The sequence below is a fragment of the Rhinopithecus bieti genome, unplaced genomic scaffold (genome assembly GCF_001698545.2).
Source record: "Rhinopithecus bieti isolate Rb0 unplaced genomic scaffold, ASM169854v2 scaffold_74680, whole genome shotgun sequence".
NCBI classification, from domain to species: Eukaryota; Metazoa; Chordata; class Mammalia; order Primates; family Cercopithecidae; genus Rhinopithecus; species Rhinopithecus bieti.
Window position 1 is genome coordinate 1,202,404 of NW_016828033.1, and position 13,067 is coordinate 1,215,470.

A 13,067-nucleotide genomic window follows, 5' to 3' on the forward strand; every position below is an offset into this window, starting at 1 on the left:
GTGCCTTTCTCCAAAGGTGACTTTCAGGGCTTCACTGTTACAAGGGAAAAAGCAAGCTGGAGGGGAAAAAGGGAGGGTACACTAATCCACACGTTGCAAGAGAAAAGGAGCAGGTAGGGGAATAGTCAATTGGTATTTGTTTCAGGCTCAGTAAATCGGCATACAAGATAAGGTGAACACACGGTAGATCCTTGTAGAGATATTTAACATTTTATCTGTAGCTATCCACTTAGGAACAAAAGCAAAGGCAGTTGCTTGCATGACTCTGCGTTGAATTTAATTTTTTTCTTTTGGCATAGTGAACTGGGGTTCCAAGTTATTTTTCTTTCACATTCCCTATACCCAAAAGGATTGTTATCTAGAGAGGCTAAGAAAAATCTGGACAGGCCTTGCTGGGATCCCCCCCTCAGTCTATTTCTGTCAGATCGTACTCTTTTTGTCCTGTCACATTTCTACTTACTGTCCATTCTTCACCAAACCTAACCATAAAAATGGACAGTTTTCCCTGGGTCGTTGAATCTTCATTTCTGAAGGCTTCTGTGTCAGGTAAAACTTTAAATAAATTCATCAAACTTTTTTCTTGTTAACTTGTCTTTTGTTATAGGAGTGTCTTCTATGACCCTTATGATGGGTGAGGAAAGGTATCACACTTTTCTGCCCCTATAGTTGACAAGTATTTTATTTTTTTAGAGATGGCGTCTCCCTCTGTCACCTTTTTTTTTAGAGATAGGGTCTTGCTCCATCACCCAGGCTGGAGTGCAGTGGCATGATCATGGCTCAATGCTGCCTTGAACACATGGGCTCAAGTGATTCTCCTGCCTCTTACAGGCTTAAGTCACCATTCCTAGTGGACAATTATTTTAATAATCAAGGCTGGGAGTGGAGGCTCATGCCTGTAATCCCAGCACTTTGGGAGGCCGAGGCAGGCAGATGGCGAGGTCAGGAGTTTGAGACGAGCCTGGTCAACATAGTGAAACTCCATCTCCACTAAAAATACAAAAAATGAGCTGGGCATGGTGACGGGTGCCTCTAATCCCAGCTACTCAGGAGGCTGAGGCAGGAGAATTGCTTAAACAGGGAGGCCGAAGTTGCAGTGAGCCAAGATTCGAGATTGTGACACTGCACTCCAGCCCGGGCAACAGTACAAGACTCCGTCACAAAAAAAAAAAAAAAAAAAAAAAAAATCAAGACCAAAATATGGCAGTGCAATTTGTTTTCTCATTGATGTCATAAAGCATATGAACAAACTAAATTTCAAGTTCCCCCAAAAGTTTATTGCTGATCTAACTACACAGGTCCGAAAATTTATGTAGAAACAGAAACTTTTCATAATACAAATCTTGATAAAACATTACAAAAGCTACTGGATAATTGACTAAGTATGCTGCAACAGCATCCTGAGCTTCCACAGTAGGCCTGAAGCAGCAAATAAATGTCAGAGGAGTGGGGACTGAACACCCTCCTGCTTTCTTGATTCCAGCAAGATCTAGATACCAGGATTTCCTCACCCCAGCTGCCCAGATACGGGTGTTATTCTTAATTCCAAAGCAGCTTCAAGTCAGGAAGGTCTGATTTCTAGACCCAGCTCTGCTGGACGGTTGTGAACGAAAATTATACACTATCATTCACCCTTTCAGTGCTTTATTTCCCAAGGCATGTGATGGGAACAATGAATATCTGTCCAGTCTACTTCACCAGCCTGTGAAAAATCAGAGTGAGTGAACACATCTGAAAGCATTGGGTAATGATGAGGCAGGTCATATTGAAACACGCACTGCTGGAGTCTGAACCAAGTTCTGCTGCTGAAGACCTGTGTGACCGGGGTAAGTCATGTAAATACGAACGGTCCCCAACTTGTAAAACGTTCTTTTCATGTCCCCAAACTGGTAGGAGCGAAGAGTGTCGGGGCGTTATTGGAGCCGTTTCTCAGCGCCACACGGTGCACATCAAGAGAGTAGGTGTCCTCGCAGTCAGTTTCTAAACTCTGGCTTCTCTGGCCCCGCTCCCTTATTTACAGATGAAGAAGGCTCAGAGACCGAGTGACTTGTCCACAGTCACACAAGGAGTATTGTTTGTTTGTTTGTTTATTTATTTATTTTTGAGGCGGAGTCTCGCTCTGTCGCCCGGGGTGGAGTGCAGTGGCCGGATCTCAGCTCACTGCAAGCTCCGCCTCCCGGGTTTACGCCATTCTCCTGCCTCAGCCTCCCAAGTAACTGGGACTACAGGCGCCCGCCACCTCGCCCGGCTAGTTTTGTATTTTAGTAGAGACGGGGTTTCACCCCGCCACCTCGCCCGGCTAGTTTTGTATTTTAGTAGAGACGGGGTTTCACCGTGTTAGCCAGGATGGTCTCGATCTCCTGACCTCGTGATCCGCCCGTCTCGGCCTCCTAAAGTGCTAGGATTACAGGCTTGAGCCACCGCGCCCGGCCACAAGGAGTATTGTTACAGAATCGATCCCCCGGCCACCGGGTCAGTGAGGAATTTGGCGCGGTGGCCGTTGGATGAGCAGCCAGCAATGGCGGCTCCGCAGCGTCTACACCGCAAAGAGAAGCCGAGGCACGTCACCTAGCGGCCTGTTCAGGCACTACAAGAAAAGTGCCGTGAAAAAAGACTCTGGTTCTGCGGCAGACGGGAGCCAATAAGCGCTAAGTTAGCTCTGCTAATTCCTTTTTTTCTATTGGTCCTTCCAGCTGTCAATCAACTATTTGCCTATCTCTTATTGGCTTGCCGTCAATCATTTTACTCAGTCTACCAATCACACGCTCTTTGCCAAGTGCTTTTTTTTTGGGCCTGACATCACTGAGTCTGACGAATTTAGCCAGTTCCTTTATTCCATTGGCCAGATCAGACTCCTCCTCTTATTTATCCCGTTGGGGGCGGAAGTGAGAGAGGCCTTATTCGTATTGGCTTAGGTTTGCAAGCGGCAGTTGTCTATCAAATCTATCAAGACGCCCTTAGCGCTCAGGAAGTACGGAACCGGAAGGGGTGGGCTTTGCGAAGATGGCGGCGCTGGTGAGTTTGGTGTGGTTTCTTCCTCGCGTAGCTATTGTGGAGTTTTCCTTTCCCTTCAGCGGCTGGAGGCAAACTGTTGGTACCAGGGAAGGGTGGTGATGAAAGTTGCTTCAGGGAGGCGGCCTCCCTAGAGTTACTGTTCCTGTCCAGTAACCCAAGGGGCTGGCTTTAGGGCGAGTCTGTGAACAGGAGTGTGAAGGCCCCGAGTCTGGGGTGTCAGACGGAGAGAGGGCATTTTCCCAACCTAGACGTTCCGCCTTCTTATAATCCTGAGGAAAGAATGACTTCTTTGCTCCTCCTCTCCCTTCTGTAGGAGGTGCTGGAGTCAGACCTGCCAAGTGCCGTGACACTTCTGAAAAATCTCCAGGAGCAAGTGAGTAGTGTCGCCTCTGGAATAAATTAGTCATGGATTGGCTTTGACTTTATGTACTTCGCCTCAAAACTTTGGTGATTGAGATACATGAATGCTCCCAAAAACCATAAGAGTAAAGTGATGTAATGAAAACCTTTCCAGGCCAGAGTTCTAAGTAATTGATTCTGCACCCAAGGGAATACAAGAAACTCCAAAAAGAAATTATCTGAATAGTTTTCCTTTATTCATATAGCTAAGGAAACCAGTGCTTGGAATGGTAACATGATTTGCCCGTTGGGTGCCCAGGTAATACACACTTAAATACAGAGGCTTCTTGACTTGACGATGGAGGTTATGGCCTGATAAACCCATTGTAATACGAAAATCTCGTAAGTCAAAATTTTGACTTCATGCCACTGCCCAGCATCACGAGAGAAACGGACGGTTTCTACCGAATGCATATTGCTTTTGCACCCTTGTAAAGTGGAAATTAAGACATAAGTCTGGGAGTTATGTAGTTTTATGCATTGTAAGTTCAACCAGTACAAACAAAATTACAGTCCTCCAGTCACTACTGTCCCAGTCCTTTTCTCCTCCCTATGGTTCAGTAAAAGATGGTCTCTTCTTTAAGAAATGGAAAGTTTTTTTTTGTTTTTTTTTTTTTTTTTACTTTTTGAAGAACCATCTCCTCTATACTTTCCCAGAAGTGAGAAGATAGTACTGTACTTTAGACAGTGTTTCAGGTGATTTTTAGGTGGCATTGCTTAGTTTTTGCTCTTCACAGTTTGCAGACATGATTTGATACAGTCTAGTCAGTTGTTTCATTTGGGCTAATTTCAGGTGATGGCTATAACTGCACAAGTGCAATCACTGACACAAAAAGTTCAAGCTGGTGCCTATCCTACAGAAAAGGTAAGATGTACTCAAGCAGTAAGCATCCCCTGACTTAACGTTCTCAGTAGTTCTTTTATTGTATGTTTATTGTCTTATATATCCTAAGTGCTCGAGCTTCAAACATAAATACGATTCAGTTTCTGTGCTGAAGTCTAGTGGGAAGACAAAGCAAAGCAATAGATGTAAGTACTAATAGTAGCAATCACATTACAGAGTTATGAGGAGTCTGTAGCCAAAGAGAGGGGGGATTAATTAACTGCCAGAAGAGCAGAGGGATTCAGGACAGGCTTCCCAGAGGAGGTGATAGGATTTTGAGGAATAAACAGGAGGGACAGAAAGAAGGAACATGTGCAAATGCACAAAGGCCTGAAAGTATGGTGATATTATGGGAAAGGAGGAAGCCGTTTTTGTGATAGGATGTACTTTCTGTGTTATGTGTGGTGGGGGTAGGAAATAAGACTGAAAAAGTAGTCACTCTGAAGATCACTGTAGGCCAAATGAGGAGTTACTTTCAGATTTCATCTAATCTAAGACAGTTATTAATTGGAACATACCACTTATTGTGTATATTAAGAAAAAATGTGACAGGCTGGGCCTGGTGGCTCATGCCTGTAATTCCCAGCACTTCAGGAGGCTGAGGCTGGAGGATTGCTTGAGCTCAGGAGCTTGGGACCAACCTGGATAACACAGTGAGACCCTGTCTCTACAAAAGTTAAAAATTAGCCGGACATGGTGGCATGTGCCTGTAGTCCCAGCCACTCGGGATGCTGAGGCCAGAGGATTGCTTGAGCCTGGGAGGTTGAGGCGGCAGTGAGCTGTGGTTGTGCCACTGCATTCAGCCTGGGTGACAGAGCAAGATGCTGTCTCAAAAAAAAAAAAAAAGAAAAAATTCCTCATGACATAATACCAAGATGCCAGTGACTGAAACACGCATCCTGATTTCAGAGATGTTAAAATATGAAAACAATGTGCATCTTAAAATTGAAATATGCGCCTGTAATTGCAGCACTTTGGGAGGCCAAAGTGGGAGGATTGCTTGAGCCCATGGGTTTGAGACCAGCCTGGGCAATGTGGTGAGACCTGTCTCTACAAAAAAATAAAAAATTAGCTGGGCGCAGTGGCGTGTGCCCATAGTCCCAGCTACTCGGGAGGCTGAGGTGAATGGATTGCTTGAGCCCAGGAGGGCGAGGCTGCCATCAGCCACGATTGCACCACCGCGCTCCAGCCTGGGCAACAGAGTGAGACTGTCTAAACAAACAAGCAAAAAAAGGGCCTGGCTAAGAAAAAAAGGTGGCTTACGCCTGTAATTCCAGCACTTTGGGAGATTGTGGCGGACAGATCACCTGAGGTCAGGAGTTTGAGACCAGCCTGGCCAACATGGCAAAACCCCATCTTTACTAAAAATACAAAAATTAGCCAGGCATGGGGGCATGTGCCTGTCTGTAATCCCAGTTACTTGGGAGGCTGAGGCAGGAGAATCGCTTGAACTCAGGAGGCAGAGGTTGCAGTGAGCCAAGATCACGCCACTGCACTCCAACCTGGGCGACAGAGCAAGACTCCATCTGAGAAAAAACAAAACAACAATTGAAATATTGTAGTTTTCAAATTAAGGTCTGGTAGAACCTTCTCAGGGATTACTGGTTGGGGACAGTGTAGAACAACAACTCTGGACCTCTCATTCCTGCTTAACTGAAAAACTTTGGTATTATCTGTTTTTGTATATTGAGCTTTTGTCCTAAGATATTTAAGCCAAATATTCTATGGGTAAACACAAGTATGAAAATCATTGTAATAAGAATCACTGAAGGAGTTTTAAGCACAGGAGTTACAGCAAATTTGTGCTTACAGAAAGATAACTAAGCATTCAAAATATATTCCCTTCTTGCCTTTATCATTCGCTTATGTTCTTATTGTCCATTTTTATTTAAAAAATTTAAGTCTTTGTGGCCGGGCGCGGTGGCTCAAGCCTGTAATCCCAGCACTTTGGGAGGCCGAGACGGGCGGATCACGAGGTCAGGAGATCGAGACCATCCTGGCTAACACGGTGAAACCCCGTCTCTACTAAAAAATACAAAAAACTAGCCGGGCGAGGTGGCAGGCGCCTGTAGTCCCAGCTACTTGGGAGGCTGAGGCAGGAGAATGGCGTAAACCCGGGAGGCGGAGCTTGCAGTGAGCTGAGATCTGGCCACTGCACTCCATCCTGGGCGACAGAGTGAAACTCCGTCTCAGAAAAAAAAAAAAAAAAAAAAAAAATTTAAGTCTTTGTTTTTCTCTCATATGCTTGTAGCTCAGTTTGAATTTAACAATGCCCAAGCACATCAGAAGAGCCTGCTTCTCAAGTTCTTACCTGTTTTTGTCCTGGGTACCATGCTTTTTTGTTTTGTTTTGTTGAGATGGAGTCTCCCTTTGTCACACAGGCTGGAGTGCAGTGGCATGATCCTGGCTCACTGCAACCTCTGCCTCCTGGGTTCAAGTGATTCTCCTGCCTCAGCCTCCCGAGTAGCTGGGATTACAGGTGCCCGCCACTACTCCCGGCTAATTTTGTGTTTTTAGTAGAGACGAGGTTTTACCACGTTAGCCAGGCTGGTCTCGAAATCCTGACCTCAGGTGATCTATCCGCCTCGGCATCCCAAATTGCTGGGATTGCAGGTGTGAGCCACCACACCTGGCCTTGGGTACCATGCTTTGAACCATTTCAGTGCCTTTTGGAGATGGATGAGTTGCCAGCATCCTTCTTAGATCACTATATATTTGTTTGTTTGTTGAACAAATACATATTAACTTATCTTTTTGACCAAAGAGTTTTACTAGGTGCTTTATAGGTTACAAAGTACTTTCACATTATCTTGTTTGAGCCTCATAATTGTTCTTTGTGGCAGGAAGGAAATATCGTATATATTTTACTGGTAAGACTGAGGTTGACCTGGCGCTGTAGGTCACAGCTGTAATCCCAGCGCTTTGGGAGCCCGAGGCGGGTGGATCATGAGGTCAGGAGTTCGAGACCAGCCTGGCCATTCGTGGTGAAACCCCGTCTCTACTAAAAATACAAAAAATTAGCCGGGCGTGGTGGCAGGCACCTGTAATTCCATCTACTTAGGATGCTGAGGCAGGAGAATCGCTTGAAGCTGGGAGGCGGAGGTTGCAATGAGCTGAGACAGTGCCACTGCACTCCAGCCTGGGCAACAGAGTGAGACTTCATCTCAAAAAAAAAAAAAAGAAAAAAAGACTGAAGTCACAAGGTTAAGTGACTTACTCAATGTTTGACTACCAAATACCTAATTCAGAACTTAAACTCAGCTTGTGGACTCTAAATCCTTTGCTCTCCTTCTATACCACAGTAGTGTTGATCTCAAGAGCTTAGCATGTTGACTTAAAGACATCCAGGGATTAGGTGTTGGAGTCAGATTGAGTTTGAATCTTAGCTCTACTTATATTACTGTGTTATCTTGGCCAAAGTGTTTAACGCCTCTGAAATAGGTTTTCTTAGGGCTGTGAAGTTTGGAAGATACATAAAAGCCCAAAGAAAAAAATGAAAAATCAGTGTAATCACCACTCTGAGATAACCACTGTGGTATATTTTTTTGAGATTTTTAAAATTATGAGAATAATATATGCAACACTTTTTCAGTCTAGAGTACACCATTTCTTCCTTTTCCTCGTCTCACCCTAGGAGTAGCAGTTACTTGTGTGTTGTCTTGTAGACATTTTTCTATGTGTATAAAATGTATTCATCATATCCCCCCCCCACACACACACACTTTCACAATTGAAGTCATATTATACTTTCTGCAACTTGTGCTGACATGGATTTAATTCGATGTCATTATATATAAATCGTTGTTTTTACCTGTATCATATAATTCCATTGTATGGGGGGAAATTAGTAATTACTTTGATTAAATTAATTTAAAATTTGGCAGTGTGTGGAGACATTTTTGACTGCTGCAGCTTGGAGGGGCCATCCATGGGAAGAGGACAAGGATGCTGCTGAAAACCTACAATGCCCAGGACAGCCCTCAACAAAAAATGTTCTGGCGTCAAATGTCAATAGCTCTGAGATTGAGAAACCCTTTTATAGTCTTTTTTGGGGGTAGTTTATCGATTTTCCTCTTCTCATTGTCTTCTATTAATTCTCTGAGCGTTGTTTGTCTTGTATTAGCGTAACTTTCTCATTGGCCATCTTAGGCACAGCTACTTCTTGAGACCACTCCAGATATCTAATATGAAGTGATTGGGAAAATCTTGAACTTGGAGAAACATCCTGTTTACCCTAGGCTTTCATCCTAGTTCTTTGGCTAAAACCAAATCTGCATCTTTTTCTCTTTTGTTCAACTCAGGGTCTCAGCTTCTTGGAAGTGAAAGACCAGCTGCTGCTCATGTACCTTATGGATTTGACCCACCTCATTCTGGACAAAGCCTCAGGAGGGTCTCTTCAGGGACATGATGGAGTTTTGAGACTGGTGGAGATTCGCACGGTATGAAGCATTTGGCGTCTTGGGGTTTTAAGTTTCTAAATCTTGAGCTCCAAGGCTGTCACATAGTAGCTCTCATTTAAGTGAGTTTTCTCATGTTTAAGGAAACCAAATTAAAAAAGGTGTTTTTCTGTTCATTTGCTCTACTTTGTACTTATTTTAGGTGCCTTATGTGGCACCTTAATATAGGGACTCTGGTGTGTGCTTCATTTTAGGAAGGAAATGTAATCCCGTTTAACTACCATGTTGTAGGTTTTGGAAAAGCTTCGTCCCTTGGACCAAAAACTGAAGTATCAAATTGACAAACTGGTCAAGACTGCAGTGACTGGAAGCCTTAGTAAGTGAGGAGACCACCATGAAGTTGTGGGGACCATCAGAAAGTTACAAATTTTGTAAAATTCCTTGGGTTATTTATTTCAGGTGAGAATGACCCACTTCGTTTTAAGCCTCATCCCAGCAATATGATGAGCAAGGTAAGGGGTTGTATTATTCTCCTGATTTTTTTCTGAGATATCTATACCTAGGTGAGCCTCGTGGTGATCCTGGGTCCCCTGGGATTCTCTTAGGACTTGACTTTCCAACTTGTGTGTTAGAATGCTGAGTATGAGATTTCCTTTTCTCCCTTTTTATATTCCCACCTCCCCAGGGTACTCCAGCTTTGGGTTTTCTTCTCACTTATGAATGTTTCCTAAGTTTGCAGACATTATTTCTTTTGTAGTTGAGCTCTGAGGATGAGGAGGAAGATGAAGTAGAAGATGGCCAGTCTGAGGCTTCAGGGAAGAAATCTGTGAAAGGAGTGTCTAAGAAATATGTTCCTCCACGCTTGGTTCCAGTACATTATGGTATGAACTTTGGCTGCTGCCTCCTCAGTATGAATTGTTTCTCTTCTTTTCTCTGTTCTTGGATAACCCCTGCTTATTTTCATCATGTAGATGAAACAGAAGCTGAGCGGGAGAAGAAGCGTCTAGAACGAGCCAAGAGACGGGCATTGAGTAGCTCTGTCATTCGTGAACTTAAGGAGCAGTACTCAGATGCTCCAGAGGAAATCCGTGATGCTCGGCATCCCCATGTTACTCACCAGAGTCAGGAGGACCAACACAGGTCTGAGCCCTTGCATTAGAAATTGTTCCTACACTCTAGAGTCCTGTCCTCATGCTTTAGACTAACGTGACTAAGTTTGGTACCAAGAGAATTGATGTTATGTAGAAAATGGAGTGAAAAATTTGGGATGATAGTTTCTAAGAATCAGGAGTTTGGAGTACAGGATAGGAACTAGGAAAATTTTTACCCCAACTGTTCAAAGCAAAAGCAGTACATTACAATTCGACATGAGATTCGAGGGGGAAAAAAAAGCAGTATAGAGAGGAATATATGCAGTTCCACATAGTACAACTTTAAAATTCTGTGTTTCACTGTCACAGCTCTCACTTTTGTGCAGAAGGCAATAAAGATAGTTTTTATAGTGACATTGTGAGTGCTAGATAAGTTCAGGGAAGGAAAGTAGAAAAGCAGTGTAATTGAATACAGGCTCATCAACTTTGCTCAGGTGCAGTCTTTACAGTTGATGGATTTGCATGAATGGACACATTTAGGGAAACCCATTTATAGAGCTGAAATAAAAAAATGTTGATATAATATTTTAAATAGTATTATGGATAGGCTATGGATTCATATCTAGCATGAGGGAAGTTCTAGCACAGAGCACGTTTCATTGAGGAAGCTCAGTATTGAACATTCAATATGTCCTTACTAAATCAATATGTTGATCTGCTGTGAAACTTCTTGAGAACTTCCTGAACAAGGGATGAGTAAATACTTGGGCCAGGTTCTGGGCTGGAGCTTTCCATCTCCATGGTCTGAGCCTGCTGGAAACTCGCTTTCTCTGGCAGGATTAACTATGAGGAGAGCATGATGGTGCGTTTGAGCGTCAGTAAGCGAGAGAAAGGACGACGAAAACGAGCAGATGTCATGAGCTCACAACTTCATTCCCTTACGCACTTCAGTGACATCAGTGCTTTGACAGGGGGAACTTCTCATCTTGATGAGGTGAGGTTGAGATATGGTTGTAGTAGGATGTGACTTTCTTACTTTCAGCCAAATGTGTGTGGGGCTTATTACCATGAGAAACTGGGGAAGGGATGCTGGCTCTCAAAAGCACAGTGCCATTCCTTCACTTCTCCATCTGTCTCCAGGATCAGAATCCTATTAAGAAGCGGAAGAAGATACCTAAGAAAGGTCGGAAGAAAAAAGGTCAGTGAACTGCTAGGACTTAGGTGATCAGGTGCAAGGTGGGGACTACAAATTGAGACTCTCTGGATTTGCCATTCTGGGTCTCACCAACCCTTGTAGTATCTCTTCTGTACTGGGCAATAATCTCCTTAGGTGGGCTTTTATTTTTTCTTTCCTAAGCTGGAAATCAGCATCATTCACAAAATGAATTTCTGGATTCCACCTCTAAGGTCCCACAGCTCCTGTTCAGGCTTCCCTAAATAGGACCATTATCCCATTTCAATTTTATTCCTACTTCTCATCTTTTGTCCTGGGAAGATACTCAGAGTACTGCCTAGGAGACCCCACCCCTGTGAGCCCTTTTCTCTAGATGTCCTCTTTTCCTGTCCCTTTAGCTTTTCTAACTGTCCTTTGCCTCATTCTTGGTTTCCCTTCCTTTCAGGTTTTCGGAGGCGGCGGTGATTATGGGTGTACGTATTTGTATATTTTTTGTCATCCTGAGATGCTTCTAATTTCATTTGTATATGGGTTGTTTTCCGTGGAATTCATTAATTGTTTGCTTTGGACATGTGGAAAGAACCTTACTAATAAAATTGATTTTACTTATGAATTAAAGCCCCTTTTTTCACATGTGTTATATGACTGGACTCGTTGGGTTTGGGATATTTTTGGTGAGTGGTTGGTGAAAAGGGAAAGATTTTTTGGAAGTGCAAAACATTTGTATTGTTTTCTTTGATAGTATATTTTTCCCAGAAACCAAAAATTGGAAAATATTGATAGACGAGGGTGGTATAATAACTCTTCCAACCCATGTTGCCTCAACTTCCTGTATGATTTGTTACAGTACAGATTGAGATATTAATACATGAGTTTTAGGTTTTATTGGTGTTATCTGGGCTGGCCACCAGGTGGCATAAGTGGTTCAAGAAACTTGTGGAGCTTGGCTGTAATCAAAAGCAAGATAGAACCTTTCCACATCAGGAAGATTATTCTTGTCTCCACTTCCCTGAATGTTTTTCATTTCTTTCTGAAATAGCATGAACATAAGGCTGATCTTTGGTCAGTTACTGAGAGAGTTTGTAGAAAATAGTGGAGTGAGTAAGAAGGCTAGAGTGGGCCAGGCAAGGTGGTGGCTCAAGCCTGTAATCCCAGCACTTTGGGAGGCCGAGACGGGCGGATCACAAGGTCAGGAGATCGAGACCATCCTGGCTAACCCAGTGAAACCCCGTCTCTACTAAAAAATATAAAAAACTAGCCGGGCGAGGTGGCGGGCGCTTGTAGTCCCAGCTACTCGGGAGGCTGAGGCAGGAGAATGGCGTAAACCCGGGAGGCGGAGCTTGCAATGAGCTGAGACCCGGGCCACCCCCCCCAGCCGGGGCGACAAAGGGAAACCCCATCCAAAAAAAAAAAAAAAAAAAAAAAGGCTAGAGTGAAGAGTCAGTATAGTCGTGTTATTCAGTCTCTTACCCTGCCTTCAACTGAGGGTTGTTTTACCAGAGTCAGTAAAGGCCAACCCTTCTATAAAGAGCTGGCGGAGGCCGGGCGCGGTGGCTCAAGCCTGTAATCCCAGCACTTTGGGAGGCCGAGACGGGCGGATCACGAGGTCAGGAGATCGAGACCATCCTGGCTAATACGGTGAAACCCCGTCTCTACTAAAAAATACAAAAAACTAGCCGGGCGACGAGGCGGGCGCCTGTAGTCCCAGCTACTCGGGAGGCTGAGGCAGGAGAATGGCGTGAACGCGGGAGGCGGAGCTTGCAGTGAGCTGAGATCCGGCCACTGCACTCCAGCCTGGGCGGCAGAGCAAGACTCCGTCTCAAAAAAAAAAAAAAAAGCTGGCGGAAAAAAAAAAAAATTGCCAGCAGACAAGCAGAATATTCCTAGCTTAACAGCCAAGCAAATGAAAATCCCACAGAAATAATTAGCCAAACTCAATCCAGGAGACTGGTGGGAGTTACACATCTGAGATCTTGTATTCTAACGAGAGAATAACCTCTGTTGGTGAGATATCCCACAGGCCTTGGATAATACAGAAAGTGAAAAAAGGGATAAAAAAAGATAGAAGTTGGGTCTGTAGAATTAATTCATTGGAGTTTTTAAAAAAGGCT

At 44.0% G+C, this 13,067-nt stretch overlaps 1 protein-coding gene across 1 annotated transcript; it reads left to right on the top strand.

Moving 5' to 3' along the window:
* The first annotated feature begins 2,899 nt into the window (after positions 1–2,899).
* NGDN (neuroguidin) lies at positions 2,900–11,589 on the top strand. Its single transcript, XM_017864242.1, has 11 exons — positions 2,900–3,012; positions 3,326–3,385; positions 4,205–4,276; positions 8,596–8,733; positions 8,983–9,067; positions 9,151–9,203; positions 9,449–9,572; positions 9,663–9,831; positions 10,620–10,776; positions 10,923–10,980; positions 11,402–11,589. The coding sequence occupies exons 1-11, from the start codon at positions 3,001–3,003 to the stop codon at positions 11,419–11,421; spliced, it is 948 nt and encodes a 315-aa protein (XP_017719731.1). The 5' UTR covers positions 2,900–3,000; the 3' UTR covers positions 11,422–11,589.
* Positions 11,590–13,067: the final 1,478 nt, after the last annotated feature.